The sequence below is a fragment of the Brassica napus genome, chromosome C5, assembly GCF_020379485.1.
Source record: "Brassica napus cultivar Da-Ae chromosome C5, Da-Ae, whole genome shotgun sequence".
Classification (NCBI taxonomy): Eukaryota; Viridiplantae; Streptophyta; class Magnoliopsida; order Brassicales; family Brassicaceae; genus Brassica; species Brassica napus.
Window position 1 is genome coordinate 53,563,758 of NC_063448.1, and position 26,897 is coordinate 53,590,654.

The 26,897-nt window shown below is 37.0% G+C and overlaps 5 protein-coding genes, 1 long non-coding RNA gene and 1 other non-coding gene across 10 annotated transcripts; 4 read left to right on the plus strand and 3 right to left on the minus strand.

Moving 5' to 3' along the window:
* Window positions 1-39: 39 nt before the first annotated feature.
* On the plus strand, window positions 40-5,671 carry LOC106410527 (protein transport protein Sec24-like At3g07100). Of its 2 annotated transcripts, XM_048759384.1 has the most exons (15): window positions 40-246; window positions 331-492; window positions 564-1,542; window positions 1,676-1,814; window positions 2,200-2,390; window positions 2,596-2,703; window positions 2,784-2,987; window positions 3,115-3,346; window positions 3,499-3,648; window positions 3,756-3,912; window positions 4,006-4,133; window positions 4,211-4,533; window positions 4,618-4,806; window positions 4,942-5,188; window positions 5,265-5,671. In XM_048759384.1, exons 3-14 carry the CDS (start codon window positions 577-579, stop codon window positions 5,173-5,175), a joined length of 3,021 nt encoding a protein of 1,006 aa, XP_048615341.1. In that variant the 5' UTR covers window positions 40-246; window positions 331-492; window positions 564-576; the 3' UTR covers window positions 5,176-5,188; window positions 5,265-5,671. The 2 variants fall into 2 exon arrangements, with proteins under 2 accessions (XP_048615341.1, XP_013706494.2); XM_013851040.3 differs by having other exon boundaries at window positions 331-1,542.
* A 320-nt stretch (window positions 5,672-5,991) lies between these two features.
* On the plus strand, window positions 5,992-7,712 carry LOC111197769 (desumoylating isopeptidase 1-like). Of its 2 annotated transcripts, none has more exons than XM_022703603.2 (5): window positions 5,992-6,135; window positions 6,367-6,408; window positions 6,501-6,598; window positions 6,841-7,157; window positions 7,232-7,712. In XM_022703603.2, exons 2-5 carry the CDS (start codon window positions 6,400-6,402, stop codon window positions 7,615-7,617), a joined length of 810 nt encoding a protein of 269 aa, XP_022559324.1. In that variant the 5' UTR covers window positions 5,992-6,135; window positions 6,367-6,399; the 3' UTR covers window positions 7,618-7,712. The 2 variants fall into 2 exon arrangements, with proteins under 2 accessions (XP_022559324.1, XP_022559325.1); XM_022703604.2 differs by having other exon boundaries at window positions 6,040-6,135; window positions 6,303-6,408.
* On the minus strand, window positions 7,667-9,693 carry LOC106411356 (thiamine-repressible mitochondrial transport protein THI74). Of its 2 annotated transcripts, none has more exons than XM_022715562.2 (3): window positions 8,733-9,693; window positions 8,199-8,619; window positions 7,667-8,131 (listed from the first exon to the last, which is right to left on the minus strand). In XM_022715562.2, exons 1-3 carry the CDS (start codon window positions 9,195-9,197, stop codon window positions 7,794-7,796), a joined length of 1,224 nt encoding a protein of 407 aa, XP_022571283.1. In that variant the 5' UTR covers window positions 9,198-9,693; the 3' UTR covers window positions 7,667-7,793. The 2 variants fall into 2 exon arrangements, with proteins under 2 accessions (XP_022571283.1, XP_022571284.1); XM_022715563.2 differs by having other exon boundaries at window positions 7,667-8,122; window positions 8,733-9,675.
* A 5,669-nt stretch (window positions 9,694-15,362) lies between these two features.
* LOC125587949 lies at window positions 15,363-17,105 on the plus strand. Its single transcript, XR_007324344.1, has 2 exons — window positions 15,363-16,775; window positions 16,869-17,105. It is a non-coding gene; the product is annotated as an uncharacterized LOC125587949 (long non-coding RNA).
* Window positions 17,106-18,277: 1,172 nt separating this feature from the next.
* On the minus strand, window positions 18,278-22,324 carry LOC106409866 (probable serine/threonine-protein kinase PBL26). Its single transcript, XM_013850417.3, has 6 exons — window positions 21,942-22,324; window positions 21,645-21,859; window positions 21,354-21,547; window positions 20,975-21,164; window positions 20,499-20,890; window positions 18,278-20,360 (listed from the first exon to the last, which is right to left on the minus strand). Exons 2-6 carry the CDS (start codon window positions 21,760-21,762, stop codon window positions 19,929-19,931), a joined length of 1,326 nt encoding a protein of 441 aa, XP_013705871.2. The 5' UTR covers window positions 21,763-21,859; window positions 21,942-22,324; the 3' UTR covers window positions 18,278-19,928.
* A 120-nt stretch (window positions 22,325-22,444) lies between these two features.
* Window positions 22,445-26,513, minus strand: LOC106407530. The gene is made up of 17 exons (XM_048759385.1): window positions 26,285-26,513; window positions 26,100-26,202; window positions 25,926-26,017; window positions 25,715-25,857; window positions 25,499-25,636; window positions 25,297-25,393; window positions 24,999-25,136; window positions 24,819-24,919; window positions 24,609-24,722; window positions 24,281-24,519; window positions 24,136-24,194; window positions 23,866-24,051; window positions 23,671-23,794; window positions 23,519-23,577; window positions 23,303-23,448; window positions 23,047-23,223; window positions 22,445-22,977 (listed from the first exon to the last, which is right to left on the minus strand). Exons 1-17 carry the CDS (start codon window positions 26,346-26,348, stop codon window positions 22,675-22,677), a joined length of 2,283 nt encoding a protein of 760 aa, XP_048615342.1. The 5' UTR covers window positions 26,349-26,513; the 3' UTR covers window positions 22,445-22,674.
* TRNAM-CAU lies at window positions 26,510-26,595 on the plus strand. Its single transcript is given in 2 exon segments — window positions 26,510-26,547; window positions 26,560-26,595. It is a non-coding gene; the product is annotated as a tRNA-Met (tRNA).
* The last annotated feature ends 302 nt before the right edge of the window (window positions 26,596-26,897 follow it).

Below are 26,897 nucleotides of genomic sequence, written 5' to 3' on the forward strand. Positions count from 1 at the left end.
CCATTATATCAAAAATAGGAAAAGTAAGATTAAAGAAGAAGAGAATGGGGGAAGAGATATGTTAAACGAGCTGTACCAATACAAACCGGTAAGCCCAATTCTTGGCCCATATCAATACCACATCGTCTCCTTCGCCGCGCAATGTTACGTGTCAAATCTTCTTAGAGTTACGATCTGAATCCGATCGCTGCTGTAGAATCAGTTTCGTGCTCCGCAGATTCTCGAGCTTCCTCTCTCTCACTTGAGGTAGTCTCCGCTCTCTAACCATTTATCAAAATTGATCTCAGTTTAGAATTCTGTTAAACTCATATTCAACGATGATTGATCCAGATCTTTCCGAGCTCCAGAAGAAGGTCGGAGAGAGAGTTTCTGTTATACGTTTCTTGATCTGAATCATAGTAGACGATCTTCTTGAGAAAGAGACGAAAGGTCTTTGCGGAAGTTGCCAGTTTTGAATTTGAAGTTAAACTACCGATTCTAGATGAGGTCTAGGTAGAATCTAGGATTGTAATTGATCTGCTCCCTTTGCTTTGTTTGCCTATATCTTCATCAAACAGTTTCAGGTGTTAAGCAATAATGAATACGGAGAATCGGAATTTTCCAGCTAGGCCTCCTCCTCCTCCGTCCTCCTCCTCTCCATTCGCATCTGCTCCGCCGCCAGGTGTTCCACCTCAATCCGGTGGACCAGAGGCGGTTGGCTTTAGACCACCTGCAAGGCCTTTCACACCTCCTGGTCCTCCTATGGCTCCACCAGCGGGTGTGATGAGGCCTGGCCAACCTCCTTTGGTTTCTCAGCTTCCAGGGAGTAGACCTCCACCGCCATCGTTTCCTTCAACAGCTTATGGTCCTCCTGGTGGTGGTGGTTCTTTTCAGCGGTTTCCAGCTCCTCCTCCTCCATTCCCGGCTACACAAAACCCTCCTCCTAGTGGGCCACCACCACCTCAAACTCTTGCAGGTCACTTATCGCCTCCATTGTCTTTTCGCCCACAGCAACCAATGGGACCTCCTCCACCGAGTATGACTTCTGGATTACCTGGAGGGTTTGCTTCTCCCCCTGGTCCTGGTTTTCAACAGTCCATGCCTGGTGGTCCACAGCCATCTTATCCTGGTTATTCCAGCAATCAGGTCTTACAGGGCCCTCCAAAGCCGTTCCAGTCTCCATCTCAGGGTCCTCCGTCTGCAGTCTCATCGTACCCTCCTCAGACAGGAGGTTTTGCTCAGCACCCAGGACAGCAGAATATGCATCCAAGCTATGCGCCTCCTCCTACCAGTAACGTCCAAGGCTTGGTTGAAGATTTCAATTCGCTGTCCCTTTCAAATATTCCGGGGTCGCTTGAGCCAGGACTTGATCATACCTCATTTCCAAGGCCATTGGATGGCGACGTGGAGCCGAGTTCGTTTGCTGAAGCGCACCCTATGAATTGCCATTCTAGATATCTACGGCTGACAACTAGTGCGATTCCAAATTCCCAGTCTCTGGCGTCGAGGTGGCATTTGCCTCTAGGAGCTGTTGTTTGTCCACTTGCTGAGGCTCCTGAAGGGGTTAGTATTTGCCAAACTAATAATCAAGTCTTTGAAGTTCTTTCATGTTTTGATAATCTGGAACTCTTCACGTGCTATATATGAGCATATAACTTTTCCCTTATTTTGAACATTGTCGTTTTTATCTGTTCAGGAGGAAGTACCACTAATTGATTTTGGCTCAAGTGGCATCATCCGCTGCAGAAGATGCCGTACCTATGTGAATCCTTATGTTACTTTTACAGATTCTGGAAGAAAGTGGCGGTGTAATATTTGTTCTATGCTTAATGATGGTAATTTTCTGAATCCTCAGGATTAGTTTTGTTAACCAAAGTGGTATAGAACGCCGTTGTTAATTGAATACGCCTTGTCCAATGGTCATGCAGTTTCTTTCTCTTTGATTTTTCTTAATGGTTAGTTTTTTCAAGTTGTGTTTGTCTAATCCGCGTGAGTAGAATTATCGTAAATGGATCTCGTTAAAAGCTACAAGGAACTGTTTTGGTGTTGTGTATACTTTTTCTATTGTGGTGGAATGTCATCCTTGTACATCTGCTATGAATTTTTTTCATTCACTGGAATGTCCTTTTACTTTCCATAGAGTGATGGCTCTGTGTTCAGTACTTTAAGACATATGCTTATAATATGAATAATAATGGTTATGACTAAATTCTTGTTCAGTGCCTGGTGAGTATTTCTCACATTTAGATGCTACTGGCCGAAGAATGGACATGGATCAACGTCCTGAGCTGACAAAGGGAAGTGTTGAAATCATTGCTCCAACAGAATACATGGTTCGGCCTCCGATGCCACCAATCTACTTCTTCCTCATTGATGTTTCATTTTCTGCAACTAAAAGTGGGATGCTTGAGGTAAGCATGTTGGATTTTAATATTCCACCTTGTAATTTTGTTGCATTAGCATTATTCTTCTTTAGTTGGTACGAACCAATCAATACCTGCTTTTATCTGAATACACTACGTGTCAATGGATCTAGACTAGATTAGACCTGCTCTCGCCTTTAGAGGTATGCTGTAAAATTTAGATCTTATGCTGGCCTTTTTTCTCCTTTGGCAGGTTGCTACTCAAACGATTAAGTCATGTTTGGATAACCTGCCTGGTTATCCCAGAACACAAATTGGATTTATTACTTATGACAGCACTTTACATTTTTACAACATGAAGGTAACAGAAATACGTAGGAATTTTTGTTCTGAAATACTTAAGCGTTTATCATATATTATTTTTGGGCCTTGGCAATGCAGTCATCTTTGAGCCAGCCGCAAATGATGGTCGTTTCTGATCTAGATGATATATTTGTCCCATTGCCGGATGATCTCCTTGTCAATCTATCTGAGTCTAGAAATGTAGTGGAAGCCTTTTTGGACAGTCTGCCTCTGATGTTTCACGATAATGTCAATGTGGAATCGGCTTTTGGTCCAGCCCTCAAAGCGGCGTACATGGTTATGGTTAGTTACTATGCTGCCATGAATGAAAATCAAATAATTCATTTGATCTGAGAGTCTTATATGGAACCTCATCAGGAATTTGTATCAGTTTGGAGTTGACTCTGTTTTCTCTCTCTCTCTATTTCAGAATCAACTTGGTGGCAAGTTGCTAATTTTCCAGAACTCGTTACCTTCTCTTGGTGTTGGGCGGTTAAAGTTGCGCGGAGATGATCCTCGTGTCTATGGAACTGACAAAGAATATACTCTAAGAGTAGCTGAAGACACCTTCTATAAGCAAATGGCTGCCGATTGTACCAAGTTTCAGATAGGAATTAATGTTTATGCGTTCAGTGATAAGTACACTGATATTGCCTCATTAGGTACGTGAACGTTACAGTTATTACTGGTTTTTTCTTTCAAGGGTGTGGAGTCAATATGTAACTAATGGTGCCGTCTTCCCCCTGTTAAGTATTGCTGTTTTAAGTGCGGAGGCTTTATTAGTTTATGTAGTAAAATGCATTGGTTTGTGTAGGGACTCTGGCAAAATACACTGGAGGACAGGTGTACTACTATCCAGGCTTCCAATCGTCTATCCATGGAGATAAGTTAAGACACGAGCTGGCTAGAGACCTTACAAGGGAAACTGCGTGGGAATCCGTTATGCGAATAAGATGTGGAAAAGGTTTAACAGTTTATGATACAATATTCATTTGTGTTACCTGTTATGTCACTAAAGATTTGTTAATTCGTTGGTATGCTACATGTGATCTTATATATTTGGGCATGCAGGAATTCGTTTCTCGTCCTACCATGGGAACTTCATGCTAAGGTCTACTGACCTGCTTGCTCTTCCTGCTGTTGACTGTGACAAAGCATACGCAATGCAGCTAACTCTGGAAGAGACATTGCTAACAACCCCGACGGTGTATTTCCAAGTCGCTTTACTGTATCCTTGAATAGTTGATATTTAAACCACATTTTGTTTGATTTTTAGCTGGTACACATCATTTGGTTTTGGTAATCCTTGACAAAACTAAAGATACACTGCTTCTTGCGGAGAGAGGCGTATAAGGGTACACACAGCTGTTGCACCAGTGGTTACAGATCTTGGAGAGATGTATAGACAAGCAGACACCGGTTCCATTGTCTCTGTATATTCTAGATTAGGTGCGATACATTTCAATTCTTCCCAGTAGCATCAATGTTACTTTGGATTCTATTTCATGGCCGTTTTAATTCTGCAGCAATTGAGAAAACTTTATCCTCAAAATTGGATGATGCACGGAATGTCATACAGCAAAAGATTGTTAAAGCTCTCAGAGAGTATCGTAATCTTAACGCGGTGCAGCATCGGTTGGGGTCTAGACTAATATACCCAGAGTCTCTGAAGTTCTTGCCACTTTACGGATTGGCAATTGGTAAGTCCACTCCTCTTCAAGGTGGACCTGCTGATGCTTCACTTGACGAGCGCTGTGCGGCGGGCTTCACCATGATGGCTCTGCCTGTCAAAAAGCTATTGAAGCTGTTATATCCCAGTTTATTCCGTGTTGATGAGTGGCTCTTAAAGGTTTGTGCATCTTTATCTCAATGTACATTATCAAACATCTTTTCCGAGAATTTTTAAATCATTTATGAATTCACATGTTTGCAGCCATCAGCGGACCTTGATGACCTTAAGGACGTAGTAAGGAGATTGCCTCTGGCTGCAGAGAGTTTGGATTCTAGAGGCCTTTACATATATGATGATGGTTTTCGATTGGTTTTGTGGTTTGGCCGAATGCTTTCACCTGACATTGCTAAAAATCTTCTTGGGTCTGACTTTGCAGCAGAGCTCTCAAGGGTATGCTCTTTTAATCTACATGCATCTTTCTTTACATATGAACGGATATGAAATGCAATTATTTTATCTAAATGCTTTTTTCAAGTATCTGGTAACATCACAGTATGTGTGTCTTTCTTATTTGTGGGACTTTAGGTTACACTGCAAGAGCAAGAGAATGGGATGTCGAAGAAGCTAACGAGGCTGATAAAGAAAGTGAGGGAGAATGATCCGTCATATCACCCCATGTGTTTCCTAGTGAGGCAAGGAGAACAACCCCGAGAAGGCTTCCTTCTTCTCCGACATCTCATTGAAGACCAGATGGGCGGTTCGACTAGTTATGTTGATTGGATTCTGCAACTTCACCGCCAAATCCAACAAAATGCGTAATAGTATCACAATGGTAAGAAACCTTCACATTCATTACATGCGTAGTGTCTTAAGGTCACATGTTCAACGCTTCTTTTTTTCTTTTCCAGGCAACTTGGTTGACTGAATGCGCGCGCCTCTCTGGACCATTAAAGAAACACCCATGAGCTCAAAGTCTTCTTCTTAAAGCAGTTTATTGGTATCACAGGCAGAAGTTTCAGGATCATTGCGGTCTCTGCTTCTTGGGCATAATGTTGTTGTTTTGGAAAATTACAGAAGCACACTACCCTTTGACATTTTTTTTTTTTCATTTGTTTTCTATAGAACTTTTCTCAAGTGCTGGCTTTGATTCGCCTATAACCTGAATGGTTGTCTAAAGATTAGACGTTTTTGTTTTTCTTCTGTTGCCATACCTTTTCGCTATTCAAATTTTCTTGTGCGTCTGTACCAGATTTGTTTTGGGAGTTAACAATCTGTCTTTAATCAGGGATATTAACAATAGTATTGTCTTGATGAAGGTGACTACATATAATATAACAAACTATACAATGGCAATCAATAAGCAAAAATGAAATGGTGTTGATATGAATACGAGTGAAACAATCTGTTATCCTTGTAAATTGATGTTGTCTAATCCTTTCATCATGTTTGAGAAAAAAGACCATTGATAATGAATTTAATTTAACAGTTCAAAGAAAAAAGAAGACCATTCTGAAACGTTTTTTTCAAGTATTCTGGTCGGTTCGAATCGGCCCGTTTGGTTTAGGAGAGTACACGTGTCAATATCTGAGTGGGTCGTACTTTCTAGAACGGTATGGAAAAAGTCCGCGTCGCTTATACGACGCCGTGTTGGAATCTCGGTCGCTTGCTTTTATAAACAAACCTCTCTGTTACTTATCGTCTCAGATTTAAAAGCATATCGAATTGTATTCCGAGCTTGCTGGAGGAAGAAAGAGCATCGATTTACATTCGTTCGTTATCGTAAGTTATCTCTCCCTCCTTCGTTAATCACAAATCTATTTTACCAATTACATGTTCCCGATTTAGCATTCGTGGTCTCTCGATTTGGATTTATCTATTTGCGGGCACTCCTTTTTTTTTTATAGTTGTTTCTGGATTTTGATATTCGGAAAATTCTTGAATCCTAGATCTGTTCGATTGAAAAATCTCGTGCGGGAGTATTGATTTCGAGATTTCTAATTTTCTTTCCAGGCAGTTAAGTTGTTTAGAGCCTTGTGTTCGAGAATGTCTGAGGTATGATTCTCTTTTTGTTTTCATCTCTCTTTTGAAGTTAATTGCTTGTTGATTAGTTTGGTTGAATTGGTGAAATATATATAACATGGCAGGAAGCGCATAAGGTTACGTTGAATGTCTATGATCTAAGCCGAGGCTTGGCACGCCAGCTCTCTGCTTCATTTCTGGGAAAGGTTATCGAAGGTGTCTGGTGAGTTCTTTCTCTCCTATACATGATATCATTACAAGTTACAAGAAAGCTGAAAGTCTTAACCTTTTAGCTCGACAGTGTTGCATTACTAAATCATGTTATAATTGGAATGTTTGTATGTATGCGTGAAGAAAGATTTTGATATTAACCGTCATGCTTTTGTATCATTTCCGTATATTATTTTCTTTCATTCACTTGTAATCTGGTATAGTAAACATTTGAGCTATGTATCCCTTTCTCAGGCATACGGGAATAGTTGTGTATGGGAGTGAGTACTTTTTCGGAGGAGGAATCCAGCATTTGCCTGCTGGAACCACCCCATATGGAGCACCGCTGCGAACCGTAGAGCTGGGTGAGACACATGTTCCTAAAGACGTGTTCGAGATGTACTTGGAGGAGATCAGTCCACGTTACACTGCTGAATCCTACAATCTGCTTGCTCACAACTGCAACAACTTCAGCAACGAGGTAGCTCAGTTTCTGGTTGGTAAAGGGATTCCAGACTACATTCTTCAGCTTCCCAACGAGGTCATGAACAGCCCCATGGGTGGTCTTATAAGTAAGTAGCTTATACCTTGCAATCTGTTTTGCTTTTAGCTCGTATCTGATCTAGTTTCATCTCCTCGTTTGCAGTGCCTATGATTCAAAACCTGGAGACAACTCTAAGAGCCGGCGCTGTTCCTAACGCTCCCCAGTTTAGGCCTCAGACACAACCTCTTGGAGCTTTTAGCAAGGATGAAGGTCCAAAACTACCCAACAAACCTGAGAAAGCGCCCAAGTCTGAGGATGTCAAAACCTCAGCTCCAACTGAAAAGGTGTCACCGGTTGCTCAAGCTTCTTCTAGTAAGGAGAAGGTGAAGGAGGATCCACTGGGTGATGCTAGGAGCAAGATTCAGGAAGAGATCACCCGTGAGTTTGCAGCTCTCATGGCGGAAGGCACACTAAGAGCAAGTGAAGCAGCCGCTATGGCGACAAAGAGAGTGATGCAAAAGTATGGACATCTCAATGTATCTGCCTAGAGTCTAATAAAACAAGATTAAACCATTTACTTTGCTACTGTATTGAAACTGAGTCAAATAATTTTGAACGATTTTTATTACTATTTTTTCAACTATATTCGTATATCGACCTTCAACGATTTACAGATTAAAAAATCAGAAAATAAAAGAGTAAAGAGATATAAGCATCGTGGCAGTTAGGACACTAGTGTCTCTGAAGAATCTACTCCTATGCTATCAGACACAACCTGAGGAGGATCTGTGAACGATGTTCCAGGTTCTAACTCAATAATAGATGTCTCTTTGGATCTGTAAAACATCTCTAGTGGAATATTGATGCCTGCAAAGCCAACCATTACAGCTACAGCACCAATGAAGTCGGTGAAGCTTGGTTTGTTCCCCGATAAGCTGTCTACAATCGCTGCCAATGGAACCTGAATGGTCAGCCCAGCCGATGCCACCGTGGTCGCTGTCAAAAGCACAGCCTTTGCCCAAAGGTAGTCACTGAGTACATTATCTAACAAACCTGAAAACGCTAAACTACACATCATTCAAAACAACATCCCAACATCAACTCCAAAGATTAACTTGACCTTATATACCTTTGCCAACCACCAGACCCAACTGTTTCGAGGTCAGTGCGTTGAACCGTTCTCTCTTTGTGAAGTTGAGTATCAGAGCACCAGGTAAGAAAATAAAGAAGTTGAAGAGACCTAGAAACCCAAGAAGCTGAGCCATACTAAACCGGCCGCTACCTTCATCATCATCAGGAAGATTTTTGCGTATAAGAGTGATGTAAACAGCGTAAAACACCGCCGAGATCAGAGAAAGAACATCTCCAAGAAGAGGGTTCTTAGCCGTTGCAGTTGAGTTGGACTCCGAGTCTCCCAGACTCACAATAATGGTCCCAGACATACAAAGAAGAACGCTGATGAGCTTCAACCACGTGAACTTCTCTCCCAAGAATATTAGTGATACCAGAAACGTGAATAGGCTTGATGAGCTGCTTAAGATAGTATTCGACTGCAAGCAAATTCACACAAAAATGAAAAAAAAACAAAAAGTCTTGCTAACTTTAGCAACACGCATGCATCCGTGTCCAACACTCATTCACACAAAAGCAAAGTTCTTTTTACCGTAACGGTCGTGTACTTGAGAGAGAGATTGAAAGTAAGCTGCGCCAAGAACCAAAACGGACATATCACAAGGCTTACTTTAGCAACACGCAACCTCGTCCAACGTCCCTTCTCATCTAACCCTTTCCCACCACTACCAACCTCAAGCTCTAAACTTTCCAATCTATCTGACTTCACACCACCCTGACCAAGCAAAACAGCCTTGTCTGATTCGACCAGTTCGAGCAAATGAGACCTTTTGTTTCTCCAAAACATTAAACTTCCGTACGAATCTTCGAGGTACCGACCGATCTCGAAGAGAGGAAGGTAAACGACGAAGAGAGAGTTACAAATGAAAGTGATCAAGAAGGGAGAGACCCCTGCGTCCACCACGGACTGGACTACGAAGCTGGCCGCGATCCAAATCGTGGCGACGGCGAATATGTATATAAGACCTAACACCCATCTCCATGCCTTACGTGACATGTCTCTTTGATTGCCAATTAGTGAGGGAATAAATAAACTCGAGCTCACAGATCTCTCACCCTATCAAGATCAATGATAAGATCCTTACAAAGAGAAAAAAATTCTCAGGGATACAAAGAACGACAACGAGTCGATAAAGATCTATCAAAACCATGTGAATATGAATGGCGGTTCGATTAGAGATCGGTGTGAAGTTGCTCGATCTATCAATGACTATTCAAAGTGGAATCAGAGAGCCAACGCAAACGAGATAGCTAGAGAGAATGTTTGGCGAATGTTTTTACTTCACAATTTGGGCTTTCTTATCAGGCCCAACTTGAGATTTCTTATTAGTCCAATCAGGTTTAAGGCCGATTGAGATAACCTTTGTTTCAAGTTTTTTTGTCGTCGTTGTTGTTGTTGTTTTTTTCTTAAAATCCAAGTATTTCGGATATGAAGATTCTACTAATCCCGGAAGCAAAGAGACAAACCATGTAAAATACTCCATGCTCCACATGTGCGCAGTTTATTTGAGTAATAAGTTTCGAATCCGGCGTATTTACTATTAGACACAAAGTGTCCCACATCGGATGTTGCAAGAAATCTTTAGTAATATATAAGATAGATGACCACTCCACTTATCACTAATTGATTTTAGATTGAAATCTCATCTAGCTTAACATGGTATCAGAGTCTGGTCCACGCAGTCCAACCCGATCCACATCGATCTAGCCCAAAGTTGGTCCATCAATCCTTGCCCGAGCATTCCGAGATTAACGTTCAAAGAGCCATCATTTCGAGGGGGCGTATTAGACAAAAAGTGTCCCACATCGGATGTTGGAAGGGATTCTTAGTAATATATAAGATAGAAGGATCACTCCACTTATCACCAATTGGTTTTAGTAGGCCTGGGCGTTCGGGCACCCGTTGGCGTTCGGATCGGATATTTCGGATTTCGGTTTTTTATATATCACCTCATAGGTCCCATTCTAGTAATTTTCTAACTACGGGTCGGGATCGGATATAACACCTCGGTTTCGGGTCGGTTTTGTATCACATTTGAAAACCCATAAAGTAACCATATATTATTTGGGTTCGGATTTTTTTGGATCGGTTCGGGTTATACCGAAGTAAAAGACAAAAAAAACAATAAATAAAAAGAAACACATAACTGAATGTGTGAAACTGAATGCAAAGGTTTTTAAAACAGAAAATAGCAACATCCTAAAACGCATCAACACTGAAAATAGCAACATTTAAAAGTTTTGAAGCAGAAGACTTAAAAGAAACAACAAACATAAACTGAAACACACACACGTAAATGAGAGACATTGGAACAATCTTGAGCTTAGGAGTACTTGACAATCATGATGTGGAACGTTCTACTCCTGCCAAAAGAAAAACGTAAATGTTAAGCTAAAAAAACTGAAACAGAAGCAAATCATTATAAACCAAAAGGTGTTTAGTGCAATACCTTAGAAACGAAGAGGCTCTTGATGTCATATAGCAAATTCTGATGCAAGACAGAACAAATCAAATCAGTAAAGAAAAAAAATTTAAATCTAAAAGTTACAAGAGAGATGACATACCTCTCTCAATCTTTTCTTGTTCTTCAATGTCTTCAATGATTTCTGCATTAGTAAGCACTCTTGACTCGCAAGAAATGTCTTGCTTAAGCCATTGTTCAGTACACATCAATACCTCAATCATGAAGTGAGTAAGACAACTTCGAGATGGGCTTATGATCCTTCCACCCGTACTGAAGGCACTCTCGGATGCAACAGAAGAAACCTGCATTGCAAGGACATCCTTTGCAACCCGTGACAAAATTGGGAACTTGGTACAATTTCGCTTCCAAAACGAGAGCACATCATACTCTAAACCAGCCATAATATCTGGATTCTCAACTCCTTCTTTCAAGTATATATCCAGCTCATCCCGATTATCTTTTACTCCAATCTCATTAAGCATCTCCTTGTACCTTCGACCAATTCGCTTGTAACCTAGACCATCATCATGTAAATCCGTACCAATCATGCTCAGTTCTCGACTACAAGGAGTGGATCTACTGTTGTTAGTTTTAGCTTCATCAGATTTCCCACCGGCTTCCTTCCCATATCTTGCACTATACTCTTTAAATAAACTGCGCAAAACAGACATCACCGAATCATACATTGCTTTCCCTTCCAAACTGTCTTTCCCGTAGAGCTCATCAAAACACAAGCTTGCCAGTACCATCTTCTTTGTTGGATCAAAAACTGTTGCCACAATTAACATCTTGTTGATGTTCTTCAGCCCATCCCAGTACTTATCAAACTTTTTGAACATCTCCTCAGCCTTATCCTTCAGCTCATGATCTGTGCTTTCACTTAACGCCAAAAGGTTGGTCGCTATGTTCACAATCTCCTCGTAACACTTATGAGCATTGAGAGATGTTGACGCAGACACAACTAGTGTAGAGTTGTAGAATATCACCAAGAAACGACCTAGTCTTTCGATTGCTTTCCAGTCAGCGTATTGAGGAGGTCCCACTCTCTTCTTCCCTTTATCCCCCACCTCCATAAAATAATCGTTGTAGAGTTTATCCTCTGTCTCCATCTTGTCAAACGCAACTCTAAACTTCAAAGCTGTACTCAACATTAGGTAAGTGGAGTTCCACCTAGTAGTAACATCTAAAGGCAAGCTTCCCCTAGTCATTCTACCAGATTCTACTTTCTGCTCAAAGGATATCAACCTATTTCCTGAACCTCTAACATAGACTACAGCATTACGGACTGCATCCACACTCTCATTAGCATCAGTCAATCCGTCCTTCACAATCAAGTTGATGATGTGTGCACTACATCTCATATGCAACCATTCTCCATCTAAAACTAGTGCATCATCAGACACTAAAGAGAACTGACCATGAAATCTTCTCAAGGCGGATGAATTAGCAGTTGCATTGTCAACAGTTACACAAAATATTTTCTCAATTCCCCAATCAGCCAAGACATCTAAAAGAACCCGAGAGATTGTCTGACCTTTGTGATCACTGACATGTTTGAACCCTATGATAAGCTTCTTCAGTCGCCAACACTCATCAATGTAATGCGCAGTCACCACCATGTAACTTGCCCCTGTAAAAAATAATAAGCATGTCAACACGTTAGCTATAAGCACCCAAATATCAGTACATACTCATTTAATTTAAGATTCAAAATGCTTACGGGTTATTTTAGCCTCCCAAATATCAGTAGTCAGAGATACTCTTTGCTTGTTTGCTTCAAACCACTTTTTCATAGCAGCCTTCCTCTGCAAGTACATCTTTACAATCTCTCTTGTTGAGGTCCTCCTTGACACAGGTTTGTCTAATTTCATCTGCACAGATAAAAAAAAAATTATATAAAAGAAGTCAAAACTAGTACAATAAACTAAAGAATTAAACAAGTAGATACCTTGTTACAGAAGTGTTTCCAAGCCACACTTTCTACCCAACATAATGGTAACTCCCCTATCACCATCATCTCATTCGTTGCTTCTTTGAAAGTTTCTTCACTGACTTTTGCAGACATCACATTCCCTTCTTCATCTATGACTTGCTGAGTTGAACTTTGGCCATCTGAATACGAGTAGAACTGTTTGCATATGCTGATATGCTTCAGCAAGTTTGAAGTTCCCGATTTTGTTTTACAACAAAACTTCTTCTTGCAGTAATGACAAATACATTTGTCACGGTTCTCCTTCGTTCTTGTGTAATGGTTCCAGATTTTGGACCTTGGAGGAAGAATCCTGGGAGCTTTATTGGCTCCATTGGCTGTAGGATATTCTTTACGTTTGCCTCTACTATCTGGAGTAGCCAATTCTTGTTCTTCTTCGTCCTCTACGTCTTTGTTGTTGTCAAACGAAACTCGGTTTGGAGTTGATGAAGAATCCATCTGTGACAGCTTAAATGGAACCATTATCAGACAATTATCCATCTCAGACAAGTCAAATTGAAGTAATTGGAACACTAAACAATCATCACAGACACAAACTGGTTAAATAGAACCGTAAACCATCATCAACTACACGAAACCCTACATAACCCTTAAATCGCAAAACAGAACAAATGGAGACATACCTGAGAGCGATTTCGAGAAATCGCAGATGGTGGAGATAGAGAGAATTCCCAATTTCGGTTTTGAAACATGAGTCCCTTCGATCAACTCTCTTTGATTTATATGGAATTAGAGTTTTCTCAAGATTAAGAAGACGAGGAATCGCCTAGCGTGAGAAAAGCAAAACTTGGAAACATAAACAATTAATGTTACGCGTGTTTTGGTTTAAAGGAGAGTATATACATATATATTACTATATGTATACATAAGTCTGGTTATTTCGGGTTAACTGTTTGATTTCGGATTAAACCGAACCGACCCCGATAACCGAAATATCACCAAATCAAAACCGATCGGGTATTTCCCAAAATATCAAACCGAACCGATATCCATTTTTCGGGTCGGGTTCGGGTTCGGGTTCGGGTTTCGGATATTATGCCCAGGCCTAGGTTTTAGGTTGGAAGCCCATCTAACTTAACAATTACCATCATTTTAAGTTCGTTGTACCACCTCACCACACTCATGTTAGTTTTGTTGTTTTTTTTTGTTTCTCTTTAAATACCAATTTATCAAGTTTGCATTAGAGATTGTCGTCGAGTCTCTTTTGTCACACATCAGAACTGTTAATGTCGTGGCCTCGTTAAAATGTAGCTTCGACGAATGACTTATTAATTTTTGGCAGGCCTTCATTGACATCGAATGAACAAAAGAACCCTTTGACACTTTACCAACAGAGCTTATGATAAAGACATAGAGACACTTCATATGCTAGTGCTATATAACTTCTCTTTATGGCTTTCCAATGACAAAAGCAAGGCCGATCTTGAGATTCCTCAGACTATAAGGAAAAGTAATGTTAGAAAGATTTTTTACTTCTTTGATAGATTTTCATTTTGGTCAATTTCTCTTTATATGTTTTTTTGGTGAAAAAACATATTTTAGTGTTTATTGAGATAATTGTCATTTTAAATATTTATCTATGATTTTATTTTCAAAATAATATTAGAAATGATGTGAACATATTAACATTTCATACGTTATTATGCAAATTTTCATATTTTGTGTTTATATTAAAAGAAAAAAAATCGTAATATATTTTTATTAAAGATTAAAGATTGGAATAAAAATATGAATATATTTGCAAAACACACAAATAACAAGATCTAAAATGAAAATATTATACTAAATATATTTTACATAATTTATTTCTATATAATTGAATATATTATACTAATATATTGTACGTAATTTATCAAGATCTTACAAAAGCAATGAATAATTAAAAAAAAAGTTTAAATGAAACAAGACTCTGATAGAAGCTGATAACTAAAGTTCATAACTAGTTGTTATATAACCATCAATGCATTTAATATAAAATATGAAAATTTATTAAAATAATATAAATAATATAATAAAGTGTATATATTTTGCAAAGTTATTTAGATCATGGTTAATGAAAATCTTTAGTCCAAAATAATAATATTTTATATCTATTACTATTTTAAAATACAAATTATATCTGGATAATATAATTTGAAATAATATAAAATATTCATATGTAATTAGGTTAGGTAAGGAATCACTTATATTATTTTGAATCACCGGGAAAATAAGCATTTAATTCCTGAACTATTTGAAACCGGCAATTTAAATACTGAATTATTGCTCGCACGCTTTTATTCCCTAACTATTTGTTGACTCGACAAATTGATACCTAGAAAAGTCAACTGTTAAGTCAATAACGTTTGTCGTTAATGTTTTACCAATCTTCTTCTCCATTGTACCTCAGATACTCGAAATCCCCAAATTGAAACCCTAATCTGAGAGAAAAACCAATTCCGGCAAGTATAGAGGAGATTTTCGGTGACGAGATAAAGAACTTCAAGAAGAACAAAACTCTCTGTCGAGAAGAACAAGACTCTTTGTCGGGAAACGGCTCAAGATTTCACCGACAGAGAGTTTTGTTCTTCTTGAAGTTCTTCATCACGTCACCGGTAATCTCGTGTGTACTTGCTGGAATCGCTTAAGGGTTCTAATTTGGGGATTTCGAGTATCTGAGGTACAATGGAAAAGAAGATTGGTAAAATACTAACGACAAACATTATTGACTTAACGACTGATTTTTTTGGGTATCAATTTGCGGAGTCAACAAATAGTTGGGGAATAAAAGCATGCAAGCAATAGTTCGGTATTTAAATTGTCGATTTTAAATAGTTCAAGAATTAAATGCCCATTTTCCCTTGAATCACCTTACAATTTGAGCTTTCTTATCAAGCCCAACTTGAGATTTTTATTAGCCCAATCAGATTTAAGGCCTTTTAGGTCTGAGGAGATTGAGATAACTCATGTTTCAAATTTTTTTTGTTGTTTTTTTTCAAATCAAGGTATTTCGGATACGAAGATTCTACTAATCTAGGAAGCCAGGAGACAAACCATGTAAAATACTCCATGTTCCACATGTGCGCAGTTTATTTGAGTAATAGGTTTTGAATCCGAAGTACTTACCATCTTTTTAAGTTCCTCGTACCACCTCATCACAATCATATGAGTTTTCTTGTTGTTTATGTTTCTCTCTAAGTACCAATTTATCAAGTTTTCATTAGAGATTGTCGAGGAGTCTCTTTCGTCACACACCAGAACTGTCTTTTCGATAATGTTGTGGCTCGTTAAAATGTAGCTCTAACAAATGACTTATTAATTTTTAATAAACAAAGAAACCCTTTGACACATTTACCAACAGAGCTTATGATAAAGACATAAGAGACACTTCATATCCCTAGTGTTTCTTGCCTTTGTACATACATTTGGAATCTGGCTTCGGAGTTCAGAAAATGACTTGTGGAAATAGATAATTGGGTTGCTTGGACGAATATACCCCTCCGTCATGATGAAAAAAAAAACATGTTTGTACTCTGCCAGGGCAGGTCGCGAGAAAAGCGTGTCAGTTCGGTAGAGTGACGTTCGAGATCGTGGATTGCCAGGTGGCTCACTTCTGCTCCCCTCATTGTCTCCTGTTTTTTAGTTAAAAAGGTGGATGGTATCTACGAGATAACATTGGTAAAAGAAAATCTTTTAATTAATTTTCTTAAAGAAGATTTTTCAATTAATTTTCTTGGATTATATTCAAAATAATATAAGAAAGAAGATATTTCATTTTTTTTAAGAAGATCTTTTCAAAAAGGACTTTTGTTTAAAGCATCTCCAATAGAATTCTATATTGTTTTGAATATAATCCAAGAAAATTAATTGAAAGATCTTCTTTCTTATATTATTTTGAATATAATCCAAGAAAATTAATTGAAATTCTTTAAGAAAATTAATTGAAAGATTTTAGTTTTAAAAAGTCCTCTTATAAATTTTTATGTCAATATAAATATGCATCAATATAAAGTAGAATAGAAGAGTCAAACAATTTAGAAACCATCCTACAAAATGGTTCTCTCCAAAAATTTATTAATCGCATTTAGTTTCGCTATTTTCTTCTTGATATCAAATGTTCACTGCATTGATACTATTCCGGGTACTAGAATACTACTTTGACATTTAATTTTGGTTGTACTAATATATTGATCGCTTAATTTTAATATTATATTATTTATTATTATTTAAACAGGTATTGGCATAAAAATGTCGAAAATATGCTACGATACGGTTTCATGTGCAGGTGACGGAGCTCAATGCAGAACGTTTTGTACAGGTTTTAAGGCAACAGGGGTTTGTATTTCTGAAGCTTGTTGTTGTATATTTAGAAACAAAATATTAAAATAATATCGTTAGATAATATATATATATTAATAAAAGTAAAAGAATGTAATCAATAGTAAATAAACGATATTATGAAAGAAAAAATGATATTATGAAATTGAAGCTACTTACATTAACTTCAAAAAAAAAAATATTGGTCAAAGTGTACTAAAAATTTAAAAGGTAATATGCCATACATGATATCTCTATCTCCATAATATTATTTGAAAAATCATTTTCCTACGTGACGCTTACGTTAATTCTCACGATGATTGATTACGATGATACTCCTAGTGAATCAAATAAATCTAATTATCATTACCAAATATTTTATTTATTTAGGTTCATTTTTCTTTGTTTTTGTTAAATAACCTATATAATAAATAAAATTTATAAATTTTATAAAATAAAACATCTTTTATATCACGTAATTCATAATAAGAAAACTTCACAAAATAATCTTGATGTTAAAGTAGAAAATTAATATTCCCTTTTAAACGATAATCTTAAACAATAAAATATATATTTTAAAAGTATTAAGCATTTTTTAATATCAATATGTTTTCAAATTATTACAAAATAATTTAATTTAATTTTTCTTTTTCATTCAGGTTCCCTTTTATATTTTTAAATAACATATATGATAAAGAACACATTTATAAATTTTAAAACGAAATATATATATATATATATACATATATATATATAAATTGTGATTTCACAAAAAAAAAGTTTAAAAAATAACCTTGATGTTAAAGTAAGAAAATAATCTTCCTTTGTAAAATTTACCGTTTATGTTTTTATGCAACTTTATACCTATAATCATTTTATTTTTATTATTTTATTTTTGCAAATTAAAATATACCAAATTACTAAAAAATAAAAAATATATTAACATATCTAAAATGAAGAACGATAAACTAATAAAATGAATATAGTTAATACGATTTGGTTGAATTAGATTATAAATAATTATACTTTAATTTAACGGAATATATGTAATACATTATACCCACAAAATGAATAACTAGACCAATCCAAAAGTTTTTATACAAAGTCAAACATTGAATAAAAATAATATATATATATATATAGTAATACTTTTATACGAATAAATTATAAAAAATTGAACATATTATTAAATTATGAAATTTTCAAATAATTTTATAAATATACTAACCAACTATTACAATTCAGTATTTTGTATAACTTATATATATGCATAAGATTTCAAAACAACATATATTAAATTATACTTAATCTTGCTAAAATATATTTACAAATGTAAGACTAGAATCAAACTACATGAAAATAACAAAATTAATCAAAATTTTAATTTGTATAACAAAAAATATTGAATCAAAAAATTAAATGTTATCTAATATATCCAAATAATAACCAAACAATAGAGATATTCTATATCCAAAATTATACAAATAGTAACCAAAGAGTCGAGATATTATATATCTAAAATTATATGTCTAATTAAATAACATAATTTTATTTAAAATAAACCTTGCATATTTATTACAATATAAATAACAGAATGATTAAAAATTAAAAAAAAAATCATAAATTTTTATAATGTATTTACTTTATTAATATTTATACCCGTGCATGCGGGAAAATCACCTAGTAGAACTGTAAAACAAGTAGGTTTCTGGTCATATGATCGTAACGGTAAACTTCGATAACTATTTCTATTTGTACATTTAGCATTTTATCTTATATGAATTTGATAACTTTTAACGAACAAGCTACAATTATGTTATTTTATAACTGGTTGTTGAAATAATTGTGTATTATTTATTAAAGGAGTTGATAATAAAAAAATTTAATAATGGTTTTGTTCATAATCTTGCAGTTGAACACCATTTAGTTGTTTTCATATCAATTTTATGTATTTCGTCTTTAGTTATTATTCTAAAGTATTATATTAATTAAATAAACACATATTATTAGTACAAATAAACATTCAAATATTTCATTTTTAATATTAGGTTTAAATGTTAAAATTATTTTATAACAAAAGAAAATTCGTTTACTATAGAAAATTTGGAAAGATTAAATATCACAAAAGAGAAAATGTATTTATGGGAAGTTTTGCTGCCGATTGATGCCAAGAACTTGAGTACTGAATGATCTTGTTACATCAATCAATTACCATATTCAATCAATCATTAAACAAAAACAGAATATTTTTACAATTATGAATCTGAGAACGCAGAAATTCATAATCAGTGCCTGCTGTTGAAGCTTGAGAAGTTTGAACCATTTCCATGAACCATCAGATTTATTACTGACTTGTGAGAGTTTTCCGGATCCATACAACCCAAAGTGAACCTAAGTTTGTAAGCAACCTCCGGTTAGGATCAAGGGGAATACCCTAGACAAATCTATCATACATTTGATACCAAGTCATCTCTCTCTGCCTTTGGTTTACATATATCTTCCTATGCAACACTCCTCCTATATATTAAATGAGAAGTCGTTTAAATGATTTTTGTTTAGAGCATCTCCTATAATCTTCTATACTTTTTTCTATATTCTACTTTAAAATAGAATAACTATATTATAGAGTCGGATTTGCTCTAATGATTTACTCTGTAACAGACCAAAACAACCAAATCAAGAAAACAAAAAGATGTAAAAATGATCATTCCCTCATGATCTGACAAATTTGAAACACCTCGACCCAGCTTCCTATGATGCGGTCGATTTATTCCGTCTATCAACGTGCAGCCAAGAGTATAATCCATGAAATTTGCAGTCTCGAGCTATAAAAACCCAGCTGCAATATATACATTCAAACAAAACAGAACATACTTCTATCACTATTCTCTGAAACTTCAAAAACAAAAGGCCAAAAAAAAAAAAAGAAAGAAAAACAACCAAATCAAGAAGACAAAAAGATGTAAAAGTTTTATAATCAAGAAGCACTTGGGTTCCTGGAATGTGCTGCACTTGGGTTCCGGGACTGTGCAGAACTTGGATTTAGGGACTGTGCTGCACTTGGGTTCCGAGAATGCGCCCTTGAAGCTACTCCCCACTCCATTGCCTCCGCCACGGCTCTCTCCCGTTCCTCAGCCGCCGCAGGATCCTCACGGGATGTTTCACCCGGCGGCTGAGGAGGGGAAACGTCGTCGTATCGTGGAACAGAGATAGAGCCATCAGGAGCAGTTCCCAAGAAACCGAGAGCGGTCACAACGTCGCTCATGAGTGGCCGTACCGTGTCCTCTTCCTGTAAACACATTGCAGCGACAGCCACTGCCTGGTTAAGTGCTTTCTCCGGGAACACTCCTTCAAGACTTGGATCCGCTAACTCCGGGAATCTACTCGGTTCTTTGAACACCGGTTGTGCCTAAAACACACAACAAGAACTTTGATGTTAAGCAAGACCGGTTAACATTTAATTAAAAGATTATTAAAAAATCATAATAAACCTATGTCTATGTATATAACCTCTAATAAATTTTGGGTGAAAACAAGAGAAACTCACCCAAGTCACTAGGTTCTGTTCATCTTTGGGTCTGGTCGTATCAATAACTCTTCGTCCAGTTATCAGTTCCAACAACACAACTCCGAAGCTGTAAACATCTGATTTAATGGTTAACTGACCGGTTCTCTGATACTCTGGAGCACAGTACCCGTAAGTTCCCATAACTCTTGAAGACACATGTTGTTTGTCTCCGACAGGACCTAGCTTCGCTAGCCCAAAATCTGATAACTTGGCGTTGAAGTCACTGTCCAAAAGGATATTAGCTGCCTTGAGATCTCTATAGATCACCGGAGGATCTGCCTTGTCATGCAAGTATTCAAGACCCATCGCGGCTCCTAGCGCGATTCTGATCCTTGTGTCCCAATCCAACGGTACTTGGTCAGGTGTTAGGTCTGTAACCATTTCAATAAAATATTGGGAACTAATCAAATAAAATAGAGTGAATATCGATCTTTAGGGTTTGTAGTTTTTTTTACCGAGGAGATGATCTTCAAGTGAACCACGAGACATGTACTCATAGACAAGAAGTCTTTGATCTCCATCAGCACAATAACCAATGAGATTCACGAGATGTTTGTGATGCAAAAGACTTAACATCAACACTTCTACGATAAACTCTTTGTTTCCTTGTAGACCATTTCTATCTAATTGCTTCACAGCCACAATCTGAATCCAAAACGACCATTAGCAAATTCTTGAGTCACTTGTTGTATCAATTCATGTAACAAGATTCAACAAAGATTAACTTATTCAGGTTTCAATTAAATTGATATTAATACAATAAGTATATATGGACGTTTTAGGTAAACTAGTTAAACTATCAAGAAATCAAGCTCGAGAAACATTAGTACTAACCTTGCCACATTTTTCGAGTTTGCCCTTGTAAACCCTACCAAAGCCGCCTTCACCGATCAAACATTCTTGTCTGAAATTCTTGGTGGCAGTAGCTAGCTCCCTGAAGGTGAATGTCTGAGCAGCAATGTTGTTGGTCATTTCTTTTTCTGCATCATTGTTCTTGTTCTGCTCATTTCCAGTCTTGTCTGGAATCTCTGCAAGGACCAAATTAACATCCAGACTCATAAAAACCCTAATATATAAACATTTGAAATATTTGAAAATTTTGTATAGATTTTTTGCTGAGCTCACCAGGGTGTGTTTTGTTGTTGTCTCTACCGGTCAACTCGCCATTTCTCCGGCGGCTGTTATCTGAATCTTTGGGAGTTTTTTTCTTTTCATGGAAATAAAAGCAAGAAAAGCAATTCATCTTCTCTTAACTCCTTTACGATGAGATGAACCCTTTCTCAAGCAACCTTTGATCTCTCTTTCTTCTTTTCTTCTTGTTATTAAAGATCAATAAATGCCTGCATTGACAAAAAGAAAAGAATTATATATTCAGATAAATACATAATAATCTAGAAATTAAAATGTGGAAAGCAAATTAACCTTGGAATCCTTCATAAACAATGGTTGCTCCTTCCCCAAGAAACCCCCGTTAGGGTTTTCCCTCTATCTTCACCTTTTTTTTTTCTTTTTTTTGAAACACAAAACCCAGGTCAAGAAAAACAAAATCAACACCAAAACCGTCGGGATCCGAAGCGCTGAAGAGACTCCTTGAAAATTGGATTTTTCAGGTTTAGGTTTCTGAATTTCTCTTAATATAGACAAACTAAACTATTTGTTTAATTAATGTAATAAATGGGGGTCCATATCTCGTTGCTCTCATGTTTGTGTGCCTCACATTCCTCTAAGAAATATGCTTTGGAGATTTTAAAACGAATAAAGAAGACGAAGAATGACATGGAGACCATGAAGTGAATAATGCAACAAAAAGGTTGGATGTAATGTTGATGGTTGCACGAACTAACGTATTTTAAAAATAAAAAATGCGAATTATTGTAACATTATTATTCCCAAAAACTCTTTTAAAATTGAGATTAAACAGAGGAGACATAGAAATGATGATGAATTATCTTCCGACTCTTTTGTTACAAAATCAAGTCAACAACCTTCTTGCAAATACGATTGAGATTGATACAATATCCATTAGGATTATTTGAATAATTTGTGATTGTGACCCCATTACATAAAACTGGGCCGACTAATAATATTGTTTACCTTGTAATGCCACTATGTGTAAGAGAAAATAGCATTGTTTGCACGCACGGCTCTATCGTCATCAAAGAGTGACATCGATCTGAGCCGAAGAATCCGTCAAGATAATGTCTCTCGAGTTATCAGCTTTTGGGTGATCCAACGTGTCAAACTTTATACGCACATGCACCGGCTTCAAGAAGACAATGTCTCTCACTTCTCTCTTTGACTTCAACAACACTTTCACAAACAAATCTTCATCCATAGTCGTCATGTTCCTTGCTGGATTTAAAACGTCTGCTATTCTTCTCGCCAGCTCTTCCTGGCTCGCACCTTGTGTCTCTTCGTTCTTTGCAAGTCTTAGATACAAAGCTGCATAAACAATAAGCTGCACAAAACCAAATTGGATGCTTAAAACCACGGTATAGGAGACTTGAGAGAAGATTCTAGGCGTTACCTCGCTTGTGCCAGGACTTGTATTGACAGAGCAATCGATGTGTATCCGTCCATCATCTTCACTGACCTCAGAGATATCTTCTTCTTGCTCTTTTTCATCTTCCTCAGCTAATTCAGGGTTGACTATTTCTTTGGCGAGGTTGTCTAATTCATCGTACCATTGTTGTGAGACTCCAACCTGCAAGTCATGCAAACAAAACTCCTTGAGCCACATCTGAACTAAACCGGAGTAAAAGGGAATGTAATTCTCTTTAGACCTTTTCAGCTGGTTCCACTGCACTTCCAGCATTTGAGACTTCGGTGATTGAGCCTCTTGCCTGTCGCCAGATGCAGCTTTCTTGTAACGGTTCAACAAGCTCTGTGCACTGAGGGATCTCTATGCTCAACCGTATGCTAATTTTACCTGTTAAGTCAAACACATTAAGTCAAACCATGCTGCAGCTAATGTCAAAACCATTAAGGGTTTGTCTCGCCTGGTAATAACCGGAGTTGATGAGTATGGCTGATGTGTGCTTCTTGTACTCCGTTAGCTCTGTTTTGTTTTAACCCAAAAGACCACAACATCAGTTAAGTAAGCTTTAGAACAAGAATAGTGCTCTTAATTAATGGAAAAAGATTCACTAACAGATTGAAAACTCTCTCCAGTGGAGTGGACAACCAATACGGCAACCCAAGGATCCCAATATTTGAAAACTGTATGCTAGAGCATGCTCCAGATTCTCTATTTAGCTTCAACACCCTCTGACCAGCTTCATATGTAAGAGAGATACACATAAGCTGATGCATAGAGATGAAACAGGGAGAATTGCACTTGTTTTACCTGTATCTGTCATGACAATGTCGTCTCCAAATTCAGAGAAAGAAGACAAAAGAGCAGCACTTGGCTGCTCCTTGCATGAGGTGATAGCCTTAGTTTGCTGTTGCAACCAAGTAGAAGGCAAATGTTTCAATAGCGATAGCTTCTCCGTGATCAATTCCCCATAGATCTCCATTATCCCCTGGAACCCTTCAGAGATTTTGATAAAATAATATATATGTCAGATAAAATAGATGAACACGCAGTACCATAAGATGGTTGTTATATATGAACCTTCCACAACTTCTTCGATCTCTCCAGAAGCTAAATTTATTATCCACAACTTTGAAAAGCTGAAGAAAACAAGACAAACCTATCAGGTACCAAGAGAAAGTAAAAAAAAATGAGCTTTCTCTGATGTATCAAGCAACCACTTTACCTTTTGTTAATGACTACAAGACTATCATCATCACGTTTAAGTATATTCCATGGAAACATCAGGGAGGGAGCATCAGACTCTTCTGATTTAGCATCAGCATCAACTGTTGTTTCTTCATCTTTTTCAAAACCTATTTTCTCCATTATCCAAGACCATAAGCCAACACTCTTCTTGATAACCTTTGGATATACCGTTTCCAGGACCCGCGTCTTTATATTTGCTCTTCTAATGGCATGATTCTTAAAGAGTTAAAGAAACAAAGAGATTAAAAAACAATCTTAACAAGAATATATTGAGTGATCACAACTTCTTGTAGGAGTCATAATACCTCAGAATCTACAATGTAAAGGCAATCATCTTCTTCGTCATACAGGGTCGCTGCAGGACGTAGCATCTTTGCTGATTCGAATTCTCCATCCTCAAAACCTGGGAAACAACCAATCTGAAATAGAAACATGTCTTGAAGTTTAGCTCCACATGAACCTTTTTTCTCTAAAAGTAACTTAAGACTTTCCCAAATGTGATCTAGTTCGCTTACGCTGTCTAAAATCTCCCCAGTACTAGTGGATATGATAATACGATGATGGTTGCTATCAGAAAGAAACAGACAATCTCCAGCTTCGTCTGCAGAGATGCAACCTGTTATGGAGAATGTCAAACACTAAGAGTACTTAGAGAGTAGCATGAAAGATAAGAAGAGAAGGTTGAAGAACTATACCTGGAAAGTAAAGAAACAAATCTTGCAGGAAAGAAGAGAAGTGTGGTTCCTTGATAGCATCAGCCTGTTTTGACCAAGTGTTGGTGAAAAGTTTGACGGACTTTGATTTCTCAGTATCTTGACTGAGGCTGTCAAGAGCTGCATCAAAAGCACAAGAAGAAGAAACCAGAATACGCAATCAAGCACACAAAACAACAGAACCATTAGATGCTTTCGCCTTCTTGAAGGTATGAAGCAAAGACTATTCAATAGCTTATGAAGCATTGCTAGAGAACATTTGTTAGTGATGTAGGCATACCTTTAGCTACAGAAGCAATATCCAGATCCTTGTCTTGGTAGATTAAAGGGTTCTTAAAATCTCTAAACACGAAGTAGCGTACTTCTTCTCCACTTGACTAAAACAATTAGCAAAAACATTCAATTCAAATCGACAAATAAGCTTATAACTTGGGAGAATAATATACAACAAATGAATCGTTCTTGGAGATACGATATGTTACCTTAGGAAACTCTTTCTCAGAAAGCAGTACAGGAAAAGTAAGATATTCCTTAACAATCAACTCAGCTAAAGCAGCTCGATCATCGGTGATTCTAGCTTGATCACTGAAGTGAATGCCCATGAAACAGACTCCAGGAGACTTTACAAGAATCACAGAGAACTCAGCCAAAAATCCCTGTTTAGTTGCCATGATTGTGAACAAAGGAACATGCTTAAACCTCTGCTGAAGCAACTTGAGTTTCTCAAAGAAACAACTCGGATCTCCATTAAGCAAATCGCCAACAAGAACTACGTAAGTCCCTTTCTCCTTGAAAAGCTGTTTATTCTCAGTGTCACGATTCAACCAATGATGGGAAGGACCTAAAGAGTTCAAAGTTCAGAACTTTGTTTACAACCAACACAAAGAGATGTTACAAAACAATAAGTACCTTCAAGCTTATCAAGTGAAGCTCTAACATAAGAGAGCAAATCAGCATGTGGAGAAGAAGAAGCTCGAGACACTCGTTTCACCGACGCAAATCTGAACACTGATTATCAAAATGAACACAGAATCGAAAAGACGATACATTTATCGAAAGCAGATCAAATCGAATTAAACCCACCCGCGAGTTCCGACCAATGTGTTCGACACAATGTTCCTGTCTCCACCGGATGAAGGAGCTAAACAAGTAGCAACGGGTCGCCGATACCCCCGGTGAATATTGCCTAGTGAACAAAGAATCTTTAAGAAAAACGCACGCTTGAATTAGTGAAAACCCAGACAGCTCTGAAGATCAAAGTTCCTAACCTGAGACGATCCGAGAAGAAAGCCACGAAATTTTCTTCAAATTGAGGCTTCTGCTGCTAGACATTCTTGGCTTCAATCTTCTATGGTCAACGAGTTTCAGGAATCTGAAGATTTTACAAGGGTTTAACCGCCAGCTTCGAGCCGGCGGATCAAGTCTCAGTCTTTCAGCAGCAACAATAGACGATGACTTATTCTATTCTTTTCAATGCAAAAGACTTCAACATCGGGGTGGTGGCGCAGTTGGCTAGCGCGTAGGTCTCATAGCTATCTGAGTAATCCTGAGGTCGAGAGTTCGAGCCTCTCTCACCCCAATTATTTTTTATTTCTTTGTTTTAGTTGTTGACTCTCTACGCTTGGAATATTTTTCTCTGGACCGAGCTAAAATTTTTTTTAGTAAATTTTGTTAGTTTGGTTAAAAATTTTGGTATTTTTTGAATATAATTTTTACCTTTTTTTTAAAAAATATAATAACTGGTTAATCAAAACTCTAACTTTTAAAATGTTTACTGAATCAAATCGAACTAATTCTAAATTTTAATAAAACTAAATTTAAATCAGACATGAATCAAAATTTTCAGTAATTTTTTTAAAAGCTAAACTAACCGAATATCAA